Source organism: Pelecanus crispus, chromosome 14, assembly GCF_030463565.1.
Source record: "Pelecanus crispus isolate bPelCri1 chromosome 14, bPelCri1.pri, whole genome shotgun sequence".
In the NCBI taxonomy this organism is placed as follows: Eukaryota; Metazoa; Chordata; class Aves; order Pelecaniformes; family Pelecanidae; genus Pelecanus; species Pelecanus crispus.
Window position 1 is genome coordinate 15509314 of NC_134656.1, and position 27433 is coordinate 15536746.

Genomic DNA, 27433 nt, shown 5'->3' on the forward strand with positions numbered 1-27433 from the left:
CATGTCTGTGTGCGCGCTTCTCCTCTGCTACTAACCCGCTTCACCTCTGCAGGGTGGATGTTCCCGGAGGACAGGGGCTGACTCTGGCTGTACCGGGGAGGGTAGGACAGACCTGGATTGAGAGCATTTTTGCTAAGGTCTGCGCTCTTTGCCAAGTTGCTGCTACCAGCAGTGGCTATGTTCGTGATAGCTGCGGCGTTTCGGAGCTCTGTTGTGCGATACCGCGTTAGATGGATATTAGAAAGCACTCTCATAAAAGCGCTTTTCCAAGCAGCTGTCAGAGCGGTCTTCTAGAAGGGGTCTTCCCAGGGATAATACCCCCAGTCTTGCTTTTATCTTCCTGCAATATTGCTCTGCAACATAGACCAGGGTCTTTGCAGAGGTTTTGTACAGGGCGGCAGGGCTCCAACAGCAGGTCTGTAGAGCTGGAATAGTTTTTAGCTGAGTTTATCAAGAAAAGGGGAGTCGTTGATGATCCCTGATGACACCTAAAATGCGAGTGTGGATTTTGACACCGAAGCGATGCTGGCTCACCCAGCTGGCACTTGCAGTGTGGGGCTGATAGCAGCACAAGGGAAAGTGTTCAGTAATTGTCTTGTTATTATAGTTGTTATTATTAGCTAGTATTGTTGCTGTCTTCTCCCACTCTTTAAAATTAAAAGCGCGTTTGGTGACTGTGTTGCTCTTTGTTAGCAGCCCAGCGGTGGGTGCTTTCCCCGTGCACTGACTCCTTGTCCCTTCCCTCCTTTCAGCGTTCAGGTGTCTTCACTCTTCCTTTGCTGTTGCCAAGTCTTCCTCCAGCCGGGCAAGATGTCTATGCTGGACATGAGCGAGTTTGGGGAGGCTGCTGAATACCTCCGAAAAAGCTACACAGAGCAGCTGAAGCTTCAGACAATCCCGTTTGATGGGTAAGACCTTGGGGGGCAGCTCTCGGCGCAGCCCCAGGGGAGCCCGTGGCCATGGCTCTCTTTGGAGAGCGTCCCCGTCCCTTTCCCAGTGCTGGTACCCATGGTATTGCAGGTGCTGCAGAATTGCCCCCATCACCCTGGAGGACAGGAAGATCTCAGCAGTAGGAAAAGCAGGTTTTTGACTGTCCCCTTGTCTGCTGAGGTGTGGGTGGAGGTGGCTGTTCATCTCCCCCAACCCTGAGCAGCAGGAGGGCCAAGGGAGATGGGCCTGAGGGACTGGTGGCAAAGCCTTCTCCAGCTCTGTTTCATTTTGGAGATGTCCGCTCTGTCCCAGCCACCCCGCTGTACCACGGGCTCACCATGCTCGGGGCTCCAGGGCCCAACTTGCTCCTCTTGGCTTGGCAAACAAGGAGAGTTTTGCTTTCTCTCACCGTCCTTTTTTCACGACGGTCTGAGTGCAAGCACACATGAAACAGCAGACTTATGTCAGACTAAAAAGTTGACCCTGGCAAATTAAACAGCTGCCAAGCATGAAAAAGGCAAAGAAATACCAGCTCCTATGACCAAGAGTGTAGGAAGGAATAATCACTGTCCTTCTGCGTTACCGGACTGCATTTATGTGGCTTTCAGTTGACAATTTCAAATGGTTTCCTACATTTCAACCTGTTCTGTGTCACCTTCTCCTTCTCCCCTTTCCTTTCCTTTCCTTTCCTTTCCTTTCCTTTCCTTTCCTTTCCTTTCCTTTCCTTTCCTTTCCTTCCTTTCCTTTCCTTTCCTTTCCTTTCCTTTCCTTTTCCTTTCCTTTCCTTTCCTTTCCTTTCCTTTCCTTTCCTTTCCTTTCCTTTCCTTTCCTTTCCTTTCCTTTCCTTTCCTTTCCTTTCCTTTCCTTTCCTTTCCTTTCCTTTCCTTTCCTTTCCTTTCCTTTCCTTTCCTTTCCTTTCCTTTCCTTTCCTTTCCTTTCCTTTCCTTTCCTTTCCTTTCCTTTCCTTTCCTTTCCTCTCCTTTCCTCTCCTCTCCTCTCCTCTCTCTCCTCTCCTCTCCTCTCCTCTCCTCTCCTCTCCTCTCCTCTCCTCTCCTCTCCTCTCCTCTCCTCTTTTTCCTCCTCCTCCAGGAAAGAAACGCGCTTGGATCCCGGATGACAAAGAAGCTATATTGAAGTGAAATCAAAGAAAGCTCTGGTGGCAAAGTCACTGTGGAAACAAAAAATAAGGAAGTAAGCAAAATTCCTTTCATTTTCCAAGGGCTAGCAAGTGTGTGCGGAGGGGGGATATGTGTGACAAGATCACACCTGAAACTAGCCAAGCTCTTGCTGATAACCCTTCCACGCTCAGCGATCAGTCAAGCCCCGAGGGGTCACACGCCGCGGTGTGACATGTAGGCCAATTACTTGCCAAGAGTGGCAACGGTTCAGCATCCCCCCCGTCAAGTGTTTGCTTTCAAGCGCGGTTTACCATGCGAGACAGATGGAAGGGGGACAGACGGGCCGCCCAGCGCAGCTCCTGGCCGTGGGAGGAAGGTCTGCCCAAAGGCAGCGCCTGCTCCAGCTCCGTTAGCAATGCTGAACCGCTGCCCGGCTCATCTCAAAGGTCAAAACAAGAGGTAAGGGGTCAGTTGGCCAATTCCTGCTCGTTTTAGCTGAAATTTGCTGCAGAGTAAGCAGTGCTGTTGCGAGAACAGGTGCTGGGCAAAGAGGTAGGACCAGGATGACAGTGGTGAGGCTCCAGCTTTCCAGCAGCAGGAGGGAGGCAAAGCAAGCAACAATCAGCTGGTATTTGTCAAGATAATATCCAGTACAAATAGCCACAAATGGGCTTAATTAATGTTCTTTTCTCGGGTGTGGGAGTCGGATGGCCTCGCAACATCATTACACTGGTGTAAAACTGGGAAAAAGAACAAGGACCTGACAGGCGGTAGATGGTAGACTTTGTTATTTCTATTTCTCGGCTAGTTGTCACGGCACTGAGAAGCACTCATGTCTGCTGAATTTAAAAGAAATATACGTAATCATCTTTGAAAAGTGCCAAGGTTTTGGAAATATTTTTGTCTGAAATTGGAAAAAAAGAAAAAATATTTTTCTCCCCCAAAAGAAAATTTATTGGGGAGGGGGTGTCAGTTTGAATAGTTTATTCTCATGTTTAAAATGTTGTGGTTGAAGATCTTCAGCTTCTGCAAACAAAGCGGTTTCCAAAACTTTTTTGCTGTTCCCTCTTGAAACTGTTTTTTTTTTTAATAATTTGTCCTGGATTTACAAAAATCTAAAACTGTATCTGCTTTCCCTGGATCAGCGTTTCCAGCAGAAACAGTTTCAAGAGACATAACCCCATCCTTATCCTTCTATCTACCTTCCTGCTTTTAACACCTAATGCTTTGTAACACCCGCACTTCATTTTACCTGTAAAAAAAAACGCTTTGAAAGGTTTAATCTTTATTAACAAGACCATTTGCTAAATCCAGCTTCTTCCAGTCAGGCCAGATACGTAACGCGATAGTTGCCCGGCACTTGGTTTTGCAGGATTAAATAAATCCAGTTATAAGTGATGGGGTACAGGCTTCAGCTGTTTGCCCAAACAACCAGGGATTTCTCCGAGCAAAAGACTGCGCTGCTGCAGGGTTTTAGGCTGCAAAGAAGAGCGCAGGATGGGGGTGTCGAGCACAGTGTGGGGTGACATCTCGGTGCCCCCCAGCCTGGACCCCCTCCGCCGAGCTTGGCTGCAGTCCGTGTCCCGGGGGAGGGGATGGCTTGCGGCTTGCTTTTCCCAGCTGGGCTTTGTGGCTGGGGTGCTGGTGGGGCTCCCCGAGCCCTGACACCCCAAAATGGAGGATAACCCAGTCGAGAGGACAGCAGGCACGGGCAAGGGTTGTTTCCAGCATGGGACTGTGAGGAAGTCCACCACCCGGTGGGTTTTGGGGGAGAGGGGTGTTTGGTGGGGGCTGGGGGCCCATCTGACGTGTCCCCCCCTCTCTGGCAGACGCGGGTGGTGAAGGAGGATGAGGTGCAAGCCATGAATCCCCCCAAGTTCGACATGATCGAGGACATGGCCATGCTGACACACCTCAACGAGGCCTCCGTGCTCTACAACCTGAAGCGCCGCTACTCCCACTGGATGATCTACGTAAGCCGACAGCGCCCGGGGACGGGGAGTCACCCCCTGGGGTGGGGAGGTGAAGGGGTGTCGGGGTCCCTCCATCCCACATCCGTCCCCTCTCCCCCCACAGACCTACTCGGGGCTCTTCTGCGTCACCATCAACCCCTACAAGTGGCTGCCCGTCTACACCGCGCCCGTGGTGGCGGCCTACAAGGGCAAGCGGCGCTCCGAGGCTCCCCCCGCACATCTACTCCATCGCCGACAACGCTTACAACGACATGCTGCGCAGTAAGCCCTCGCCTTGGGGACTCCCATCTTGGGGGGGGTCCGGGCTGCTGGGGCGGGGGGTGAGGCGGGCGGCACTGACCTAACGCCCGCTCCTTCTCTTCCAGACCGCGAAAACCAGTCCATGCTCATCACGTAAGTGCCCCTCCATGCCCGCCGCCCTCCCCAGCCCCCGCGCGAGCGCCGAGGCCCCCCGCGCTGCCCTCCCCGGGGAGCCCTGGCCCGGCACCCCATGCCCCGGGAGGGCCCCCCCGGCCGCGTCCCCCCCTCCCCGGCAGCTGCTGGCCCCCCCCCGTCCCTTCCCGCCCAGCCTGCCGCCGCGCCAGGTGACAAAGCCCCGCGGGCCCGGCGGGCAGGCTCCCCCGCACCCCGACAGCTGCGGGAGCTGCCGTGGGGCACCCCGGCTGCCGGCGTCCTGGAGCAGCGAGGGGGAAGGAGAGATGGAGGCCAAGGCCGGAGGGAGATGGCGGCGGCGGCCGGAGGGGCGGCGGCGGGGGAGGAGGGTGACGTGGGAGGGTGTAGGCCAGGTTGATTTCAAGTGACATATAGATAAGGGCTATATAAAGGACTCTAAGGACCCTACGCCGCTGCCAGGAGCCACGGACATTTTTAGCCTCGGCCATAGCCTAATTAGGAAAGGCAGGGGCTGCGGAGAGATGCTTGGCGCGTGTCCGGCAGCAGCTCTGCTCCCCGGCTCCCCCCCGGCTCTTTGTGATCTGGGATTACAATGGGAGAGCGGCTAACTATAGGGATGAGCTCAGTGGGGCCCGCCGGCCGCCCTCAGCCCGCGCCAGGCACGCCGGCCCCCGCGCTCGCCCGGGCAGGATTCGCCCCGGCACGCGGTGCCACTGCCATCTCCAAGCCCCCCCAGCAAAGCGGGGCGTGCCGAAACCACCCGGGCGGGAGCAGTCGAGGCTGGATCTTGGCTGATCCCGGACAGCTGAAGCCCCGGGGCCAGGGCCGTACAGCCTTGGTGGGCGCTGGCACCTCCCGCCACGTCTGCGGCGGGCAGCTGACCCCCCGCGGCACCCCCACGGAGGCAGGCAGAGCCTGGGCTTGCAGCCGGAGGACACGGCGAGGATGGAGCTGGGTTTCGCTCCAAAGCCAAGCCCCAAAGACCAGCACGTACACCCCCAGGCTGGAGGGGAGTGATAGTGCCGGCCTCCCCGTCCCTCCGACACTTCGCTTCTCCCTCCTGGCACGATGAGCGGGGTGGCAGGTCAGCAGGGTCTCTGTTTGAAGTTTTGCCTGTTCTTTGCCTCATGTCCTTGATCTGTGTATTTCTGTTACTCTAAGCGGAGAATCTGGTGCTGGTAAGACTGTAAACACCAAGCGGGTCATTCAGTACTTTGCCATTGTCGCAGCCTTGGGCGACACACCGGGCAAGAAATTAGTAAGACCCTCTTTTGAAACAAGTTCTTGCTGTTTTCTTCCTTTCTTTATTATTTTTTTTTCTTTTTTCCCCCCTCCCCCTTTCTTCTTCTTTTTACTTTTTTTTTTCCCCCCCTCCCCCCAACTTTTTGCATTTGGAAGCGTGTTTTGGTCTGACCCACCCAGGGCTTGGCTTTTCCCTGACTTTTGAACAAGCAAGGCTTGAAATTATTCTGCTCAAGGGGAAATGGATTTTTTTTTATGTGGCTGCTCAATCTGCGCAGCCTGGAAGAGGTGCTTTAGATGCCCTCTTTATGTTCTCTTCCTCCTTCAACACCCCACAGATCTTCTTAAGGAGCATTAAAAGAATGGAGTAAACCTGCCATTTTCCACCTTGCCTCTTTTAAGCCTTGCTTTTCGTCCTTTTCTCCTTTTTTTTCTCCTCTTGTTCATTTTGACCCTTTTCTACCTTGTGCTTTTCTTGCTCTTGTTTTGATTCTTGCATTTCTTTGGTGCTGGTTATTTTTGAGCTGCCCTTGCAATTGCTTACTTCTTCTTGATACGTTGAGGCTCCAGCCTGCTTTTCCCTTGAAGCAAACTGGCTGCTTTAGGTATCAGATGAGCAATACTTCAGCATTATTTTCTTTACTCTTCTTTGGGTTTGGATTTAACTGTTCTTGCTTTTTGACGCATTTCTTTATTTTCTTGAGCTAATCTATTTAACAACTTTTTGGCATCTCTTATAAAGTTTAATCCTGCCATTTTTTCTTGGACGTTTTTTGGCACTAAATGGTCATGCCCTGCTTTTCTGACCATGCTTCTTGTGGTTCTTGCCTGGCTTTTCTGGATTTCTAAAGACAATTTTCTTTCCTTTCTCTAGGCAGCTATTGCCACTAAAACTGGGGTAAGTGTTGTAGACTCCTAATCTTTAATGCTGAGGACAGGGTTCTGCCGCGCCGCAGAGCTATGGCGGGGTGATGGGGAATGCCTGTGTGGGGCATCTGCCTTGGGTCTGGGAGCAAGGGCTGCCCCAGCACCTGGGCAGCGTTTAGATCTCCGCTTGGCTTTGTACCTCCCTACCTCCCGCCTTCCCATAGTTTGAAGCTTTGGGGTTTCATCTCTTAGTGACTTTCTACCTTTCTGACTCCAACCTCTCCCTCAAGGGATCATTACTCTTCAAACACTCATTTCTAACCAGCACAGTGTTTGCCTGGGGGTGGCGTGGGCTTCTCCAAAGATAAGGTGAAGCCTCCACTCTCTGAGTGTCCCCCGAGCCTGGAAGCCCAGCTGAGGGTGGTGGTGCTGAGGGGCAGGGGAAGAGCCTCTTTGCCTCGGGCAGCACCCTGCTCTGGCTGCAGACCGGGGCCCTGACGATGCCTGGACGTGCCACCCTCTGCAAAGACCTGAACTGGCTTGGCCCACCACATTGCAGGCAGCTGATGGCCTTCTCTGGGGTGCATTTCTGAGGTGCTTGCTTAGCTCCAAGCAAACAACTGAGTGCCTTCGGAAATCCAGCAAAGGTTTGGTCCCTGGCACTCTCAGCACCCCAAGGGCTCAGCCATTTCAGCAGCTCAGTCGTTGTTCCTTGGCCCTCGGTTTCTGTGTCTGAGCACCGAGGGACAGCCTTTAGCTGATGCACGCTCTTGGTTGGGGGATGCTCATTGACACATGAGTCTCAGACCACTTGGGCAAACTTACTAAGAGTGAGCTGGGGGGGTGAATCTGTGGGTCCTGGGGCAGCCCATGGGGCAGCCCCCATTGAGTCTCACAGGCCAGGCAATTTTCGATCAGGCTGAATTTAAAGATAACAGATCAAATGATATCCAAGTGACAAAATGCAGTTTGTTAGTAAAGCTGTGATTCACAGCTGCCCCGTCTCTTTTGCCCTTCACATGCCTGGAACTGCAGAGGTGGGGAGCAGTCATGGGCCCTACATTGAAAAGGCAACGTGGCTCTTGGGGGGGCAGAGCCCAGAGCTAGTGTTTCCCACCTCAGGAAAGCCCTATGGACTGTAATGTGTCAGAGCATGGGCAAAAGCTCTCATGAAAAATCCTGCAGGTGCTTGTGCCATCAAACTCTACTACTGTTGTCAAACCCCACTGTCCTGTGCGTGGCTTGGCACGAGTCTCTTGCTTCTGTCCTTGAATTCTTGTCCTGCTTTGCCTGCATTAGGTGGAGGCTGACTCTTTATCTTTGAACTGTGCATGTGAAACATGAGTGGAAAAACAAGGTTAGGGGAAGATTAATCTTGGGGCTTCCTCAGGAGAGCTCCAGTGAGTTCAGCAGATCACACCAGCTGGGACCTGTGATGTGTTCCCATCACACTGTGACCCTGCCGTGCATGTTGTTGGTGTAGGGAGTCATAGATCAAGGCTGTTTTCTGGATCTCTTCTTTTGCAATGTGCTGTGATTTGAACTGTCCAAGACTTTGGCTTCGTGGAAGAGGAAATGCCTGGCAGAGTCAAAGAGCCTGAAATGTTTCAGACTGTTGTGGTGACAATGCGTGCTTGCTCTTGCTTTGCATATTGTAACAGCCTAAGAAAGGGGCTAAGGACTGCTGTGTGCAGAAGGGAGAGTAGCCTGGATCCTCAGAGGGACCGGTTTAGGCAAGGAGAAGCCCACAGAGAGCATTGCTGCAAAACCTAGCTCTGCTGACCCCTGAACCGAGCTGCATTGCTTCGTGAGACAAAGAGATGCCTCAGGAGCAGCAGGCTCTTAAAGACAGCTAACAAGCATAGCAGGGAGATGGTGCAAGGAGCCCCACTCTGTTTCCCTGTGTGGTTGGTAACAGATCCCCTCTGGCTGGGTGGGAGCTGACACATCCTTTGGTTCTGTTTTCTAGGGCACCCTCGAAGATCAAATCATTGAGGCTAACCCAGCTATGGAAGCTTTTGGCAATGCCAAAACGATAAGAAATGACAACTCCTCGCGTTTTGTAAGTGTCCTAGCAAGACAGGGAGCTACTGTGCCATGTTTATGTAAGCTGAATGCATCGCTTGTGGTATCGTGTTTTTGTACGGTGTGAGCCAAAGGCATGTAGCAGGAAGCTAGCTCTGCTTCCTGGTGGGATTGGACTGCTGAGGCCAAGCTGCTTCTGGTTACATCAGTGCAGTAAATGGTGTGCTGGTCAGAATGAATTGCCCTGGCGTCACAGCCTGCAGCTAGAGAGAAGTCCCTTACAGGACCAAAGCTGAGAGGGCTGGTAAGCATAGCGTGGAGTGCCGGAGCTGGGACAGACAAGCGTGCCCCTTCCAGGGAGCAGCATCTTTTTTGCTAAGCGCAGCCTGGGTCTGCTGTGGGATGCAGAGCTCACCAGCCACAGGTGTGGCCTGTTTGTGTGCCTTGGAGGGAAAGGAGACACTCCTGGGTGAGATTCCTCAGCACACTACAGAGCAGGAGGCTGCGGGCAGACTCAGTATCACACTGCCCCGCAGAAACGCTTAGCTTTAAGAACAGGCCTGAGGACAGGGATTTGTTCTGCTGTGAGTGAAATTTCTGCCTGCCCAGTGTTTAAAGCCTTAGGCAATGCTGTCTGGCAATGCTCCGCACATTGCAAACCAGAGAACTTCACCCACCTACCTCTCACAGAGCCCAGCAACTTGCCTGGCATCAGCAGAAGCCTAAGTGGGAAATTACCGTGTCTTGTAGTTGTCTGAGGTTTCTAGGAGCTGTTCAGCATTGTACCTGTGTAGCCAAGCCCAGCACTTACCTCATGTGTGTGTTTTCAGGGCAAGTTCATCCGGATCCATTTTGGCCCCTCAGGGAAGCTGGCCTCAGCAGATATTGACATCTGTGAGTAAATGTGTGCCAGCTGCAGTGGGGAGGGATTTCATCTCACTATTTGTGCCTATGCTGGGTCAGCTCTAGGAAAGAACAAGCCCTCCTCTAACCCCTCTGCTCTATTTCATTCTAGATCTTCTGGAAAAATCAAGAGTGATTTTCCAGCAACCCAAAGAGCGAAGCTACCACATCTACTACCAGATCCTCTCTGGGAAGAAACCAGAGCTGCAAGGTAAGGCAGCTGAAGCTGCAGCATAGCCTTTATAGCATGGTGGCTTGAAAATAGCCACAAAGAGCTCTGTTGTCAGCTTTGGGGTCTACAGGGAATGAGCAAACCCAGCTCACCATGCAGGTACTGCCCTCGAATGCTTTGCTAGCTGTGCAGGATCATAGGATTGGTGGATAATTCAGGGTGGAAGGGATTTCAAGAGGTCATCTAGTCCAGCCTCCTTTATCCTCACAGACTGAGAAGCCAGACTAAAGCCCTTTCTGCAACTGTCTAGGAATAGAGAAGTGGTCCCTCAGGGTCTATCTGGTGGAAGCGCACTTTGCACAGCTGCCTTGCATAGAGCCCTCATCGTGTGGTGGGTACAGAACTGACCTCAACATGAGCCGGCTGGATATTTGCTCATTTTGGGGTAGGGGGAAGTGTTTTGCAGCCTACTCTGAGCTCCTTCAGCTACCCTAGTGAGATGACGTGTTCAAACAGGTCACCTGAAGGTGAGCTTGAAAACAGCCGCACAGCTCACTCTCAGTAGTGGCCCTGGTGTAGGCATGTCCTAGATGTGTTCCCCAGAACGGTCCCAGCTGACTGGAATTTGCCCTGGGGCAGTTCTGTGCTCTGAGCAGCCCTGCCTTCCAGGTGCCAGGTCACACGTAGTGCACAGGAAACCTTTCCACGCTGCAGAAAGATGGCTGGCACAGCCCCCTGGGTTGGTCAGTCTCTTGGCTGTGGGCTCTTGAGCTTGTTGCTGGTTCGAGAACAATACCTTATTAGGCAGGTCTGGAGAGCTGTGCAGAGCAGTAATCTTATCTGGTGGTCACAAGGACATGGATGGCCACTTCTAAATCAGTCTGCAGCCAGGCCATATCCCAAGATAGCAAGCAGGAGGCACATCACGGAAGAGATGGACCCCATGTGTGGGCCTGCCTGGGCTTGAAGAGGCTGTTCCTCCCACCGACTGGTGCCCTCTAGTTGAGGCTGGGGAAGCCTTACCTCTTCATCTGTGCCCAGGGTTGCCTCTCTGCCCCAGCTTCATCTCTGTCAGACTGGCCTCACCCCCTGCATGTCTTCCCCCAACAGATATGCTGCTGCTCTCCCTCAACCCCTATGACTACCACTTCTGCTCTCAGGGTGTAACAACTGTGGACAACCTGGATGACGGCGAGGAACTCATGGCGACAGATGTATGTGTACTTCCTTCACGCTGCACAGCCCGAGGCAGGGGCCTGGGGGAGGGCACAACCTCCTTCTGGGCAGGCATGGGGACGTGTTCTGGCCTTTCTGTGTCCCCCTCTAAATTAGCTGTGAGTTCCCTCTGGTTTATTGGTAGTTGCTCTACACAGGTTGTGAGCCTACAAGAAAGAGTAGAGTGACTCTGATCTCCATCAACAGCCTCCTCCAGGCAGAGAAGGGAGAGTAATTCCCTGCATTAGGAAGTGCCTGTAGCACATGAGCACTTCCCATGGCTCCCATGAGAAGATGAGACCTCAGCTCGGAAAAACCTCCTGCTTGTGGATACTAGGCTAGTCCTTTTGCTTTCAAATAGATCTTGTGGGAGCCGGACTCATATTCAAAAGCCCATGGACAGGATTCCTTGGCTAGGTGCCCACTGGATAGAGCACCCTGCCCACAGCCCCAGGATGGGGAGAGAGCCTTAGGAGATGGTGGGAGGACCAACCCTCACCTCAGAGTGGTGATTTTGTTCTATCTGTGCTGCTTTGTCTCTCCTCAGCACGCCATGGACATCTTGGGCTTCAGCAATGACGAGAAATATGGCTCCTATAAAATAGTGGGCGCTATCATGCACTTTGGCAACATGAAGTTCAAGCAAAAGCAGCGGGAAGAGCAGGCAGAGGCTGACGGCACTGAAAGTGAGTTTGGCTCCATGCTGCCAGATCTGCCTAGCCCGGGCTGGGTGTGCAAATTCCTCCAAGGGGAGACTGTGATAACTTCCCTGGCCTGGTCTGTGACAGTCAGTGACCATGATTCCAAGTAACCACGCTGTCTTAGGACCTGCTGTAGGTGCACAAAGGGGTTTGTCCTTGAGCGGGCATATTTAGGACAGCCTTTTCTGCAAGCGCTAGGTGGTCTCATCTTTATCAGACTTGCCTCAGCAACATCACAGGCTGTCACACCCTGGCTGTGCTTCACCTTATTCAGTGTTCTCCTGCCCTTCATCAGACAGCCTTCCCGAGCAGGCTGTCCACAGAATATGAGCCAGGCCATGACCAGGACTTCAAGGACCTGCTCAAGTCACAGCCTGCTAAAGAGCGGTTAGAGTAGGATACAGTCACTGTCTAATACTTTTCCTTGTTTGTTGCTTGAGAAAATCCAAGGCAAATCATATATCTAAGAGAATAGTCAGGCTGCAGAGCAAACCTGAAAATTCAGAGAAGTCAGAGCTCAAGTATTTTCTATTGCTTTTGCACTGCTGCGTTACGCCTGGCTCCCAGGCATGGTGGAGCAAGCTTCAAGGAAAGGGTGACTTTCCAGCATGTGGAAGGGTGAGAAGGGGGGGCCCTATCACTTAACTGGAAGGCTTAAGCAGCCCCAGCTGAGGCAGGGATGCAGCAGAAATGACTACCTGGATCAGACCTTGTCATGCTAACATTCATGAAGGAAGAGTTCCCCTTGCCTGAGGAATGTCAACACAGGGTTCAGCTGCTACCTGGCAATTAAAGAAGATTTTGATCTAGAAAAATGTATAGAGATCCCTAGATCAGGAAGACTCAAAAACCTGATAGGCACCTGATAAGGTGCAGCAGGTCTGCTATGGCCATCTCCTCCAAACAGTAACTTCACAGGCAGGAGGTCCAGACTTTAAAAGCATATCCAAGATGGGAAATCACAGTAGACACTGGAGGAGACTCTGGAGTGGGTGGAAAAACTAGTATAGTTAGCACTGATCAGCAGAAGAGCTGGTAATTATTTTTTATTTTCTTTTTTTCCCCTTCCCGGGACTTCCTTGCTGGCTCCTCATGCCTTTTTACTGTTTTACAGGTGCTGACAAAGCTGCCTACCTCATGGGAATCAGCTCAGCTGACCTCATCAAGGGGTTGCTCCATCCTCGTGTGAAAGTGGGCAATGAATACGTGACCAAAGGTCAGAACGTGGAACAGGTGAGTGTGCCGGGACATGGGCTCCCTGCTCATGCTGGTATGTGACTCCTCTGCAGGCCAGGGCCATTGCGTAATGTTCTCTGCACAGGGTGACTGGTGCTTCAGTTCACTCTCTTGGGTTCAGGAGGGGGCTCTAGAGCAGCATGAGAAGATGTATCCACAGTTACTGGCTTTTAGCAGCTGGGAGAGTTGGTGCCAGAGCTGGCAGATAAATTTGGATATTAACCAAGGCTGGAGGTTCAGTTGAGTATCTTTGAAATGTGGGTTGGATCACAGCCAGAAGAGGTCCAGTTTCTATGGATCTGCTTCAGAGACAGCCACATTTCCATGAAGAGTTCAGCTCTGGAAAGTATAAAACTTTTCTAAATACTCATCTAAAACTCATCTAAACTGATCTTGTGGGAGACTCAAATGCACCAAAAATGTATCTTGTCAGACTCCAGCCACATGACAGTTAGGAACCCAAACCTGGCCTGAATAGTACAAGCCAGTCCTCGAGTAAAATTCAAGAGGACCTTAGGAGCTGGTGTCTTATCCAAAGTGAGCTGTAGGCTCCTGCCATGCACAAGGCTTCTGAAAATATCACTTCAGACCGAATCTGTATCCTAAGACCTTGGAGGCTATGACCAGGCCAGGGCCACAAGAACACACTTGTGAGCGTGAGAAAGCTAATCTTGGAGCATATACTGTAACCATGAACTCCCTGGATCTGTCTGTCTGTCTGTCCTTTGTGTGCCAAGAAGAGCCCTCTTCTTTGCCTCTAACTCCTACAAAAGCAAGGAGAAGCATGAGTGCTCATGACCTGCTCTCTGATCTGCTTTGGCAGGTTGTCTATGCTGTGGGAGCCCTGGCTAAAGCCACCTATGATCGCATGTTCAAGTGGCTGGTGACTCGCATCAACAAGACCCTAGACACAAAGCTGGCCAGACAGTTCTTCATCGGAGTACTGGACATTGCAGGCTTCGAGATCTTTGACGTGAGTTCTGCCGTCCTGCAGTGGGTTTGGGGGAATGTTGTAGCCAGACAGCTCATTCCCCTAGTGTCCGACAGCTCTATCTCCTCCAAGAACTGCTGGCCTTGATAAGAAAAAGAGCTCTTGTCTGAATTAATTTATCTGGAGCAAACAGGCAGCTCACAGGGACTGTTCTAACATTGCTGTGGGCATGTATCCAATGATTCCTGGCTACCTGCTCTGGTAGCAATCCAGCTGAGCCTAGCTGAGATCACTCCTCATGCCCAGACAAAGCAGAAGAGTGAATCCCTTCACGTCTGGAGCTCCTCCTTCTGACGCAGGTTTTTTTGTTCTTGCAGTACAACAGCTTTGAGCAGCTGTGCATCAACTTCACCAATGAGAAGCTGCAACAGTTCTTCAACCACCACATGTTTGTCCTGGAGCAAGAAGAATACAAGAAGGAAGGCATTGAATGGGTCTTCATTGATTTTGGCCTGGACCTGCAGGCTTGCATCGACCTGATTGAGAAGGTAAAGCATGAGTCAGGGCACAGGAATGGTACTTCTGGTAGGCAGCTTGTTTGCAAAGGCTGGAACAGTGAGAGGTGCTCTGCTACCAGAAATGAAATTATTCCCTCCTCAGTCGGTGGCAAGTGCCCAACTTTGTTTTCCCCACACTTACAGCTCAGACCCTCCAGCACCGAGTCCTTTTTGACACAAATTTTGACTATGAAACCACGGAAAGTCTGTTCCTACCCACCAGTGAGCCACAAAACCTGGTGCAGCCTTTTACTCCAGAGAACAGTGATCCCTGCCCCTTTTTTCCTACCCACTTGCTGCCCCTCAGTGCCTCTTACTTGAGTACTTGCTCATTCAGAGCAGCTGGTATAAAAGATTTCCACCACTGCATGGAGGAAACTCACTTTTTTTTTTTTGAAAGGAGCAAGCCTGTCAGGATGCTGGAGAGGGTCTCCCCTTCCCAACAATCTGATGGACTTGGGCAAGCCCCCATGTCTTGCAGGCCTGGCCAGTCCCACTCTGACTGGCTGGAGGTCAGATGCAGCCTGGAATACACCAGTGATAGCTTGCCCCATGGTCAATGTCTTGCACCATTTGTCTGAATGAGGACGAGGTCTCCCAAGTCAAGCATTGCCTCACCTTGCTCAGTGGCACAGAGAATCCCCAATTCTGGGACGGGACATGGCAACACTGAGCTCAGACCTCTTTGTATTACCTTCTCCCTGCAGCCGCTGGGAATCCTGTCCATCCTCGAAGAGGAGTGCATGTTCCCGAAGGCCTCCGACATGTCATTCAAAGCTAAGCTCTATGACAACCATATTGGGAAGTCACCCAACTTCCAGAAGCCCCGGCCAGATAAAAAGCGGAAATACGAGGCCCACTTTGAGCTGGTGCACTATGCTGGTGTGGTACGTCCCCTGTCAGCTCTTCCACAGCATTCACACCTTCCCTCTTGCAGGGCTGTCCTTACCTTTGCCTCTCTCCTCTGGTGACAGGTGCCATACAACATCATTGGGTGGCTGGACAAGAACAAGGACCCCCTGAATGAGACGGTGGTGGCTGTCTTCCAAAAATCCCAAAACAAGCTCCTGGCATCCCTCTATGAGAACTACGTGAGCTCTACTTCAGGTGAGGAACCACCTCACCCTTTTTTTGTCCTCGGTCTCTCCCTCCCTTTGCAGCAAAGCCTCCTCACCCCTATGCCCAGCTGTTGGTGCAGCATTCCTGCACCTAACAGCCTGGGCAAAGGGAAGACCCACACTGACCCCTAAAAACCTCTCTGATGTGGGTAGGTGGGTACCCTGGACATGCAGTGCTGGTCTAGGGGCTTTAGGTGGGTGGTTAGGACCAGGCTGAGCTTGTGCGGTGGTGTAGAGCTGTCCTGGTGGCCCTGTGATGGGGTCTGCTGTTACCAAGAACTGAGGAACAACACCCAGAGTTGGGTGCTGTGGGAGATGTTTTTGGTGGTCTGCAGCTTTGCTCTGCAGCAGGGCACTACTGTCTCTGCTTTACAGGGGCTGTGGGTGTTTCAGGGGTGTTTGGAGGTGCTCCTGAGTCCTCCAAGCCGAGCAGATGTTTTGCTGATGTTCTTAATATTTCAACCCAACAGAGGAACCTCACAAGCCCGGGACCAAGGAGAAACGTAAAAAGGCAGCTTCTTTCCAAACAGTGTCACAGCTGCACAAGGTAAGAGCCAGCCCCTCATCCGAGGCCGTGAGGGAAGCATGCTCAGAGTTTCCCAGTATCAGTCCCACCTCCCTGCCAAGACCCTGGGGTATCTTGCACATGAGCTCCTGGGGCCTGAAGGGGCTCCTGAAAGACCACCACTAGGCAAAAGCTCCTGACACCCTGTCATCCCTGGGCAAGGGGCCTGTGCCTGGCAGAGTCCCAGCCCTGTCCCCATGCTGCTAGGGAAGGACACGAGGCTTCAGGCTGGGAGAGCGATGGCTCCCTTTGAGCTGGGGCTTGTGCTGCTTCTGCCCGTGTGATGCTTGCGCTGCTCGGCAGCTCCTTCACCTTTGAGAGAGCGGCAGTTAAGACTTGTAGTGATGTTTAGATAATGTATTACATGAACATCACTTTAAGTCTGTGCTACTTCTCTCCTCATTCTTGTCGGCGGGAAGGACAGCCTTTGGGCAGAAGAAAATGGAGGAGGATCTTACAGGTCTCTGAGCAGGCAGCTCTCTGCTGTCCTGTCCAGGGAGGTGACCTGAGCTATTTTACAGCTCAGGATAACACACACCCCTGTTCCCATGCTCACCACAGGAGTTATTTGTCCACCCCAGAGCTTAAGCAACTGGAAAACAGCACAGAGGGGTGTGTGAGCCCAAAGCTGTGTCCTGCCATGACAGCCTTGTGGTGACAGGGTGCTGAAAGAGGGCAGCGCTTGTGTCAGAGCCCCCGTTCAGGGAGCTGTGTGACTTTCTTCCTCCTGGACAAGTCACAGGCCTTGGGGAAAGGTGTCTGCAGCGAGGAGTTGTCCCATGATGATGTGGAGCTGCGGGAAGGCGTTCCCTTCCCCGAGCTGGTCCTGGGCAGGCTGAGCCTGTATGGGCAGGGGAAGGCAGCATGGAAAGATTGAGGGTGCAGATGCTTTTCCCACAAGAAAAGGCAGGGCCATGTCTTGGCTTGAGCCCAGCCTTGGAGAGAAAAGGAGGCCCAGGCTGGATCGCCAGGGCCCTCTGTCACGGCCGAAGGGTGTGACTAGCGCTGTGGAAGTGCAGGGAAACCCTGATGAGTTGAGGACTGCAGCCAATGTGGATGCCAGCGCAAGATTTACAGGGTCCTGGGCACAGGGCTGATGGGCACCAGCAGAGCTGTATACCAGGAATATGCTCAGTCCTGTGTTCCTGGCTCTCCCCCCTGCAGCAAAACTTTACCTACAAATACTTGGGAAGCATCTGGCTCCTCTCTGACATAGCAAAACCTGCAGGTGCCATTTGGCATGTCTGCCAGCACAGTCCCCTCTGCCCTTGCTCCCATCCTGGCAGAAGGCAGTGGTCCTGCTGCAGGGCCAGGGATGTCCCATTGGCAGGATAGCACAGAGAACAGCCAAGCAGGAGGAAATTCCCCCTCTCTCATGCAGAGTGGTAAGGAGCTCTCAGTGTCTGCTCTCTCCCTGCCTGTGGGGGAAAGGGGCTGGAAAGAAGTGTAATAGGGGAGCAGAGCTATCACCTCATGCCTCATCCCCTGTGTCTGCCCTACAGGAGAATCTCAACAAGCTGATGACCAACCTGCGCTCCACTCAGCCCCACTTTGTCCGCTGCATCATCCCCAATGAGACAAAGACCCCAGGTATGCATGGCCTGAGACAGCACCCTGGCAGTTTGCTCGGGTGACATCCACATGTGGGAGCTGGCAGGGACACTTGGACCCACCTCCTCCCCAACCCTTTTCTTGCAGCAGTCCTGCTGCCACTGAGACCTGTCCCCATCTCAGTGTGGAAACCCCTGTGACCCATGCCAGTGTCCTCTACTGGGAACAATGAGTTTTGCCAGGCTCCCATTTTGGCTGTGCATTGATGCTTGGGCTGCCTTGCACTTGTGTATAACAGCAGGCATGGATGAGTCTTTCAGGCTGCCTTCCACCATCTGAGGCCCAGGCTGCGGCACCGGTGCTCAGCATAGGCCTACAGGACAGGTTAACACCCGTGTTCAAAACCACGGGCTGTTTCCAGAGTTCAGGCCCACGCTGCAGCTCCATTTCCCCTGTCCTCTTGGGCTGAATGTCTGCTCCATCTTTGTCCTCACCCATAGGAGCCATGGATGCCTTCCTGGTGCTGCACCAGCTGCGGTGTAATGGTGTCCTTGAAGGTATCCGCATCTGCCGTAAGGGATTCCCCAACAGGATCCTCTATGCAGACTTCAAGCAGCGGTAACTCCCTCTTCTCCCTTGCCCAGCAACCCGCAGGTGTTCTGAGGGGAGACAGACTTGTTCTGGCTCTGACCCGCTCCTCAGCTTGTGCAGGGCTGGTCTGAACCACCACAATATGCCCAGTGCACGTACAGTTTGGGATAGCTCTGCTGCTGGCTCCGTGGTGCCAGACATGGATAGTTTGGTGCCAGATGTGATGAGACAGCAGGGCTGGTGATGTCTGAGATGCTGAATGCAGGGCTGGTGCAGGTGGATGGTGGCAAGGCTCCAGTCCTCCAGTTCTGGCTCAGATTTCCCTCTGCCCTTGGGATACTCACCATTCTCCAGCTGGCCCCATCCACCCTGCTTGGCCTGGACCTGACCAGGCATGGTGAGGCCAGTGGCCTCCTCCTGCACAGTCTTCCTTGTGTTCAGGGACTAAGGTCTTGCAGGGTTCCCTGGTGTCTGCTCTTCAGAAGAGCTCATACTGCACCCTGGAGCTCCTGGCTCATACGTGACTCCAGCCTGTGCTGCAGCAACATGCTTCCAGGGGGAACTGACATGACTGGGGTACAGGGATGGTGATGGAGCTCTGTGCTGGGGTTCTCTTGCATGTCCTCCTTCTGCTTTGTCCCTGTAGCTACCGTATCCTGAATCCAGCAGCCATTCCAGATGACAAGTTTGTGGACAGCAGAAAGGCCACAGAGAAGCTGCTGAGCTCCCTGGAGCTGGACCGCGCACAATACAAGTTTGGTCATACCAAGGTGAGACCAGGCAGCTAGTCCTTGGGAGGGAGACATTGCCCCTCGTGTCTCTCTGCAATCCCAGTTTGCTCTCCGTGCCCAGCTTGCTCTCTGCCTTGCTCACAGCCCTGCTCAAGCCCTGCGCTCTGCAGGTTGTGTGTGGCCCTTGAAGGGGTTGAGGAGGGCAGAGGAAGATGCAGGCTGGGAAGACGCAGGTCTGACCAGAAGATTGCTGCTGCCTGACCTCATACCACCAGCAGCTAGTCCCTGCTGGGGAATGTGATGTGCTCAGGGCAGGGAGATCTGGTGCCCAGCTGTGCCTGTGCCTTGTGTGGGTGCACCTCCAACCAGCGCAGAGCGTGGGTGTGTGCCCGTGCAGGGAGGGCACCTAAACCTGCGGGGTGTAGCCCTCGCTGCTCTGTCTATCCCTGCTTTGGGCCGCATGTAGCCCAGGTTCGCCTGACAGGTTATGTTACCCCTGAGCCCTCTGGCCTCTCTGCTCTTGACTCTGTTCTCACTCTCTTGCCTGCAGGTGTTTTTCAAGGCTGGTTTACTGGGCTTTCTGGAAGAGATGCGAGATGAGCGTCTGGCCAAGATCCTGACCATGCTACAGGCCAGAATCCGTGGGCACCTCATGCGCATTGAGTATCAGAAGATCATCAGGAGGAGGTAGAGTTGGGGGCGGGGGGGAAGAGGCAGAACTTGGTGTGTCTCCTTGTTCCTTCTGTACATTTCAGTGGGTTTGACCTGTGGGTCTTGCCTATGGCTGGCAGTGGTTGAGGATGGCCCTGTCCTGAAGGGATGGAGGCAGACCTGTAAGAGGTCTGGCATGGGCCTGGTAGGGAGCGTCAGTGTATCTGGCTGGGGGGAGCCTTTGGTTTCCACTGGAAGAGTCAGAGGGATGCAGAGTGAAGAGACTTGAAAGCCAGGCCACACCACATCACTCAGGCCATTACGGTGTGCAGACAATGTGCCATTCGTTCAACATACTGCCATTTGTCCAGCTGGTGGAGAATAGAGACATGTCAAGGTCTGCAAAAGCCAGGTCTCTGCCGCAGTGAGGATGGGATGTGGGGAATCTACACCCATAATGATGCTGTGCCTGTATCCCTCCAGGGAAGCCCTCTATACCATCCAGTGGAACATCCGGGCCTTCAATGCTGTCAAGAACTGGTCCTGGATGAAGCTGTTCTTCAAGATCAAGCCTTTACTCAAGTCTGCTCAGACTGAGAAGGAAATGTCCAACCTGAAGGAGGAGTTCCAGAAGCTGAAAGAGGCTCTGGAGAAGTCCGAGGCTAAGAGGAAGGAGCTGGAAGAGAAGCAGGTCTCCATGATCCAGGAGAAGAACGACCTGGCTCTCCAGCTGCAGGCAGTGAGTGCCTCACCCTCTCTGGAAGTGTAAAGATAGTGCAGGGTCCATGGGTAGAAGAAGGAGCAGAGCATGCTAGACCCCTCCTTCAGCCTCTTGCAGTTCTGAGACCCTCTCATTGCCACAATCTGTTTGAAATGCAATGTTAGACTCAGTGCAAACCTGAAACAACATCACAGGCTTGCCATCTCAGGGCTGCCCTGGGGATTCATGCTCCCCTGGCTCTGGAAAAGGTGATGTCCTCACGAGGGCATAGGAGGGATGGCAATGTTGGCTCGCCAAACTGTGGCTAATCCATGCTATTTCTGTGCCAGGAAGTGTCAGACCAGTGTTTCCTTTCTCTGGGAAGATTTAGTTGCTGTTAGCTCTTTGGCCCTGGTTAGCGTTAGGGGTTGTCCCATGGACCTTGAAAACAGGCAGTGACTGGAGCTGTCTGTCTTTTTTTTGTACACCTGAGCACCTCAGGCTTGCTCAGCCACTTCCACAAGGAGAGCTTCAGCTCTGGGCCGGGATAGCATGGCTGAGAGCCCACTGGTATGCTCCTGGCGCAGTGGATGAGCACTGTCTCTCCTGTGCCTGTCCCAGGAGCAAGACAACCTGGCAGATGCAGAGGAACGCTGTGACCTGCTGATCAAGTCCAAGATCCAGCTGGAGGCCAAGGTGAAGGAGCTGACAGAGCGTCTGGAGGATGAGGAGGAGATGAATGCAGACCTCACCGCCAAGAGACGCAAGCTGGAGGATGAGTGCGCAGAGCTGAAGAAGGACATCGATGACCTAGAGATCACGCTGGCCAAGGTGGAGAAGGAGAAGCATGCCACGGAGAACAAGGTAACTGATCCTCCCTGCAGAGTACAGGCTCATTGCCCTTGCGCCTCAGTGCTTGTGGGGGCACTGAAAAGAAACGTCAGGGACCAGGCTACCAGTGTGTGGGAGCTGGGGCAGGGCAGAGCGCAAAGAGTTGTGGGAGAGGGCAAAACCCTCTTGTGTCCTGTCTCATTGCTCAGGAGTGGTATGGGCAAATGGTTCCGTGCGATGGCAAGTGATTTGGGGCATTGACAAAGCACCTGGTGGAACCAGCCTGGCCAATGGGAGAGGGGCTGGCTGATGCTGTGGTGCCAAGCTGCTGTTGATCATGGACTCCTGCCTTTCATGGGTCAGGCTGCTGTATTAGCTTTGTGTCCCCTCTCTACGAGAAGATGCGCTCAATTTTTGACCTCACTGATCTAGGTTAAAAACTTGATTGAAGAGATGGCTGCTCTGGATGAGATCATTGCCAAGCTGACAAAAGAGAAGAAAGCACTGCAAGAAGCCCATCAGCAGGCCCTGGATGACCTGCAGGCTGAGGAGGACAAGGTCAACACACTGACCAAAGCCAAGGTCAAACTGGAGCAGCAAGTGGATGATGTGAGTCATAGGCCAGTGACAGTGAAGTGAGCGAGGTTTGAGTCACGTTTCCAGGAGAGCCCAAAGGCTGTCCCTGAGTGGGATCTGGAGGTTTATCAGATCCCCGTTTAATATGGCCGGTTGATGAATAACCCCACTGAAAAACTGCCCCTGAACCAAGAGGTGGTCCAGAGTACCTCATGGAGAGCAGTCCTGGGCTGAGGGAATGGGAGTGGAGACCGGCTAGGAAACAGCTCTGGATCTCAGGGATGGGTGAAGTTCCCACAGCAATGGATATGGGGAACGTTGGGGCTACAGAGGGTCCTTTCCCTCCCTATCCTTGTCTCCCTTCATTCTCCAGCTGGAAAGCTCTCTTGAACAAGAAAAGAAAGTCCGCATGGACCTGGAAAGAGCAAAGAGGAAGCTTGAGGGAGACCTGAAGTTGACACAAGAGTCTGTAATGGATCTGGAGAATGACAAACAGCAGCTGGAGGAGAAACTCAAAAAGTGAGTGTGTGATATATGCCTGGGCTGTGTGCTTACTCTGCCAGGCCAGTTCCCACCTCTAAATCAAGTGGACATGTGGCCTCTGCGGGGGCTCCTGGGATGTGGCTTTGAGCACTGCTGGTGTGATCAGTCCAGGCAAAATGAGGGCTTAGTTTACCTGGGCACTACGCAGAGATGCTGAGGAGCTTGTCAGCCACACAGACTGATAGATCAGGGTGCTATAGACCTTCCTCTGTACATGGTGTTGGAGAGGAGAGACTGGCCTGGCAGGATCCTAGCGCATAGCTGGGACCTCAGCTACAAGTACAGACTTCATCACTCAAGTCCCATTCTCCTTGGGGAACTGGAGAACAACACCTAGGGACCTCGTATGGTAAAACCTCAGACCCAGGTTGTCTGCCAGCTTGGCCACTCCAACCCTCCCTCAGAGCAGTCCATGCACTGCTGCTTGCCCCTGCAGTCCCTTTCCTGTGTGGGTTTGTTTGTCCTTTGGTCCTGGGTGTTACAGTGCAGGGAACAATCTTCCTCTGGCTTCAAGAGCCAGAGAGACAAGAGCAGAACAGTGTTTGACCAGAGGCTCTGCCTTCTTTCTGTACAGGAAGGACTTTGAAATGAGTCAACTGAATTCAAGGATTGAAGATGGGCAAGTGATTGAGGCACAGCTACAGAAGAAGATCAAGGAGCTCCAGGTATGGTGGAACGGTTCTCACAGCCCAGGAGTCTTAAATTTCCATCAGATGTAATGTGCTGGGGAATCTGCATGGGCCAGTCCCTCTCTGAGCACAGGGGCATCTCCTTGGCAGAAGAGCGATGAAAAAAAGCTGGCATTGTTAGCAGAAGCAAAGCCCTCTGCCAAAATGTGGTAGACTGAAAATTAAACTATGAACTGTTGAGGTGAATGTTAGCACCAGCACGAGGAACAGCTTCTAGTATGTAGTTCTCTGTCCAGACTAAAACCTTAAATCCAGTGCCCAAACTCTGAAAATCCACATCTAGTATGTTGGGCTTCTTCCTATCAATCAGAGACAGGCCCGCAGATTCAGGCTGTTTGTATGGAGAAAAGGAGACAGTATCAGCCTGGATCCTGATGGCAGGGTACAGAGGAGAGCAGGAGCTCTGCAAAACATGCTACCAAGTAGCAACAGGCATGCCTGCCTCCGAGAATCCCAAAACAGCCCAAGCATTTGCTCCAGACTGGTGGCTTGTTGCTCCCCGGCATCGGAGGAGCCATCTTGCTCCATTGTGGAGAGCAGAGATGCTGGAGCTTCACCCAGTGCTTTGGAGCATCTGCCTTATTCTGTCTCTGCCAGGCCCGCATTGAGGAGCTGGAGGAGGAGCTGGAGGCTGAGCGTGCCGCCAGAGCCAAGGTGGAGAAGCAGCGGGCAGAAGTGTCACGGGAGCTGGAGGAGCTGAGCGAGCGGCTGGAGGAGGCTGGTGGGGCAACGGCCGCGCAGCTGGAGATGAACAAGAAGCGGGAAGCAGAATTCCTGAAGCTGCGACGCGACCTGGAGGAGGCAACCCTGCAGCATGAGTCCACGGCGGCTGCCCTGCGGAAGAAGCACGCGGACAGCGTGGCGGAGCTGAGCGAGCAGATCGACAACCTGCAGCGCGTCAAGCAGAAGCTGGAGAAGGAGAAGAGCGAGATGAAGATGGAGGTGGACGACCTATCATCCAACATTGAATACCTCACCAAGAACAAGGTGGGCACTGGTTCTGTACGGGGCAGGTTCATCTCTTCTGTGAACATCAATGCAAGTGGTTGCGGTGTGTTTGGGGGGCTGTCCATGGGTTGTTGTCCTAGGTGGCTCTTTGCCATGGCCAAGTCCCTCTTTTTCACTAGGTAAAGCTTGTCCCTGTGTCACTATGGTAGTGCTTGCAGGCTGCTTTGCTTGTCCTAGATTTCCTGGGAGACTGACTGCAGAGGGCCACTGCTAGCTCAGCAGAGACACGAGAGCTCTGGCGGGCTCCTGCTCTCTGCCCTGTGTGCACGTGGGATCAGCTGAGCAGGGCAGCGAGGTCCCGGGGTGACGCAGTCGCTGAGCCCCTCCTGGGGCAATGGTGCTCTCTGCCCGGAGCTGGGTCTCACACGGGCTTTGCTTGGTGCATGCAGGCCAGTGCTGAGAAGCTGTGCCGCACCTATGAGGACCAGCTGAGCGAGGCCAAGTCCAAAGTGGACGAGCTGCAGCGACAACTGACCGACGTGAGCACGCAGCGGGGCAGGCTGCAGACCGAGAACGGTAGGTGGGGGTGGCGGCCAGGGGACCTGTGGCTGCCCTGGGGCTCGTCTTGCACTGGGGCATCTGAGTTGGGGAGCTGTGGTTCAGCTGGGCAGACTGTCCTGCTTCTTCCATGGACAAAAAAAAAAAAAAAAAAAAAAATAGCAGGACCTCCATCTGGAGCAGAGGGGAGGGGGATGTCCTTGCTGTGCCTCCACTCAGGCCTCGCAGAAGTGTTGTATGGGCAAGGAAGAGGACCTCTGTGGTGATGCTGGTTGTGCTGGGGGATGTGCTGTGGTCTCGGGCATCAGGACGGGATCGTAGCAGGCATACTCAGCCCTTAGCTGCTGGTGTGCACCTTGGCCTATGGGTCCCACCTTGCCTGCATGGGGATACAGCTGGGATTGCTGGAGGTCTCCATGCAGCTGAAGGCCACAGGCTCTGGGGGGTGTGGGCTAATGCAGCTTGCAGCCCTTCAGCCCCAAAGTAGCTGGTTTCGCTCTGTTTGACCCCAGGGGAGCTTAGTCGACTGCTGGAGGAGAAGGAGTCCTTCATCAACCAGCTGAGCCGTGGCAAGACCTCATTCACACAGAGCATCGAGGAACTCAAGAGGCAGCTGGAGGAAGAGACCAAGGTGAGGCTTCTAAGGCATGGCTGACCTCTGAGTGACACAGATCTCAGGGAATGGGACGTGTGTCCCACTGTGGCAGTGGCCCAGCTTCTTGGGCTGGGGAGGTGGGACATGGCTGCACACAGGAGCCCCAGGGGCAGCTCTTAGCCTGGGAAAACCAGAAGTTCCCTCCTGCTGTCCCCAATCCCGGTGCCATGGCCCGTGTCCTGGAGCCAGCTGCTCCTCTCATGAGCTCTCCCGTCCTCAGAGCAAGAACGCCCTGGCCCATGCCCTGCAAGCCTCCCGGCATGACTGCGACCTGCTGCGGGAGCAGTACGAGGAGGAGGTGGAGGCCAAGAGTGAGCTCCAGAGGAACTTGTCCAAAGCCAATGCAGAAGTAGCCCAGTGGAGAACCAAGTACGAGACAGATGCCATCCAGAGGACAGAGGAGCTGGAGGAAGCCAAGTAAGTCTCATGGCAGAAGTCGGTTCCTTGCAGGGGGCAAGTTTCCATTCAATGATGGGGCTTTTCCAGACCCCAGTGGGAGACTGCACCCTCCTGGCCAGTCTTGAGGCTGTTTAGGCTGGCTGTGACCTCCCTCCTTGGAGCAATGGGGTGGGATGACACTTGGGCTGGGAGCACTTACCCCTTGCTGCCATCGGCAGGAAGAAGCTGGCTATCCGGCTGCAGGAGGCGGAGGAGGCAGTGGAGGCTGCCCATGCCAAGTGCTCCTCGCTGGAAAAGACCAAGCATCGGCTGCAGACAGAGATCGAGGACCTCTCGGTGGACCTGGAGCGTGCCAACTCGGCCTGTGCTGCCCTGGACAAGAAGCAGCGCAACTTTGACAGGATCCTGGCCGAGTGGAAGCAGAAGTATGAGGAGACCCAGGCAGAGCTGGAGGCATCACAGAAGGAATCGCGCAGCCTGAGCACGGAGCTCTTCAAGCTCAAGAATGCCTACGAGGAGTCCCTGGACAACCTGGAGACCCTCAAGAGGGAGAACAAGAACCTGCAGGGTAGGACTGGGCTCAAGGGCTCCCCTTGGACTCTTTGCCCAGACTCCTGCTCTTATGGGCAGCCTCTGGCTCCCCTGCCCTCAGCCAGGTGGTGGGACAGGGGTTCCTTGTAGGCAGGGAGCAGACCTCGCTGCTCAGCCAAGCCTGGCCCTTCTCCTCCTTGGAGGGGTGCAGCAGTGCAGCCAGGAAGCCAGCATGTGTCCTGCCCCTTGCAGGGGACACTCTGGGCAGACAGGCAGTGTCACTTGGCTCTTGTTTCCAAACAGTGCACCTTTTGCTGCCGAGAGTGCCATGGCTGTGGCATGGCACTAGCTTGGGGGTGTTGCTCTTGGAGAAGCAGGTCTCCATGGGTCCTTAATGCCTCTCCCATGCCCTCTCCTTCGCCCAGACTGCAGAAATGTCCCCAAGCACAACCTCAGCTGCTCTCCAAGGGGCTGGGGGACATCAGCCAAGCCTGGGCAGGAGGTTGGGGAAGTCACCTGGGTGGGACTGGCCCCACAAACTCATTCCTGACCAAATGCCCTTCCATCCCTGCCAGAGGAAATCGCTGATCTGACTGACCAGATCAGCATGAGCGGCAAAACCATCCATGAGCTGGAGAAGCTGAAGAAAGCCCTGGAGAGTGAGAAGAGCGATATCCAGGCAGCTCTGGAGGAGGCTGAGGTGGGTCCTTGTTTCCCACTGATGCTGGAATGTGCCTGCTGCCCTCAACAGCCACCGGCCAACCCTGCAGCTCTGGTTGGGTGCTGCTGGAGCAGCAACCCCCACACTGTGCCGGCAGGGTGACAGTCCTGAGCTGGGCTGCAACCCCTGGGCACCCCGCTCATGGGGGTCGTGCAACTACAGCAAGGCTCTGGGGTGGCTCCACCTGCCCTGCTCCCCATAGTGCTGGGCTGGGGGGCGAGGCCAGGCTGGGGTGGGTGGCTGGGGAGATCCCCCCTGGGGGGCTACCTTCCCATGGCTGCCGCTGTCATTAGGGGGCCCTGGAGCATGAGGAGAGCAAGACTCTGCGCATCCAGCTGGAGCTGAACCAGATCAAGGCTGACGTGGACAGGAAGCTGGCGGAGAAGGACGAGGAGTTTGAGAACCTGAGGTGTGTGCTGAGAGGGGACGGGCAGGGCCATCGCTGTGGGGGCAGAGCTGGCACCATGGCCCTGACGGGGCTGCCCCAGACTGGGTGTCCCCGGGCGGACAGGGCTGATGCATCGTCTCTCCCGCAGGCGCAACCACCAGCGCGCCATGGACTCCATGCAAGCCACGCTAGATGCAGAGGCCCGGGCCAAGAATGAGGCCGTCCGGCTGAGGAAGAAGATGGAGGGAGACCTGAACGAGATGGAGATCCAGCTGAGCCATGCCAACCGCCAGGCCGCCGAGTTCCAGAAACTGGGCCGCCAGCTCCAGGCCCAGATCAAGGTTGGGTGGCCGCGGGTGGGACAGATTTGGTGCTGTCCCTGCTGCCAGCCCCGGCTCCCTCCTGTCCCCACTGACCCTGTGCT

General features: G+C 54.1%; 1 protein-coding gene across 1 annotated transcript in view; it reads left to right on the forward strand.

The window, feature by feature from the left end:
- The first annotated feature begins 810 nt into the window (after positions 1–810).
- Positions 811–27433, forward strand: part of MYH7B (myosin heavy chain 7B) — a 28913-nt gene continuing 2290 nt past the window's right edge. The window contains 38 exon segments of the mRNA XM_075721370.1: positions 811–908; positions 1021–1082; positions 2020–2065; positions 2067–2121; positions 3878–4021; positions 4125–4229; positions 4231–4282; positions 4387–4414; positions 5576–5672; positions 6531–6554; positions 8493–8585; positions 9379–9442; positions 9564–9662; positions 10734–10837; positions 11386–11524; positions 12654–12772; positions 13599–13748; positions 14084–14254; positions 14971–15150; positions 15238–15370; positions 15852–15928; positions 17449–17536; positions 17998–18115; positions 18735–18858; positions 19370–19506; positions 19954–20209; positions 20792–21034; positions 21434–21610; positions 21951–22096; positions 22695–22785; positions 23407–23796; positions 24207–24333; positions 24828–24946; positions 25191–25387; positions 25588–25937; positions 26476–26600; positions 26915–27030; positions 27158–27350. Of these exon segments, the coding sequence (XP_075577485.1) occupies positions 811–908; positions 1021–1082; positions 2020–2065; positions 2067–2121; positions 3878–4021; positions 4125–4229; positions 4231–4282; positions 4387–4414; positions 5576–5672; positions 6531–6554; positions 8493–8585; positions 9379–9442; positions 9564–9662; positions 10734–10837; positions 11386–11524; positions 12654–12772; positions 13599–13748; positions 14084–14254; positions 14971–15150; positions 15238–15370; positions 15852–15928; positions 17449–17536; positions 17998–18115; positions 18735–18858; positions 19370–19506; positions 19954–20209; positions 20792–21034; positions 21434–21610; positions 21951–22096; positions 22695–22785; positions 23407–23796; positions 24207–24333; positions 24828–24946; positions 25191–25387; positions 25588–25937; positions 26476–26600; positions 26915–27030; positions 27158–27350 (5037 nt within the window).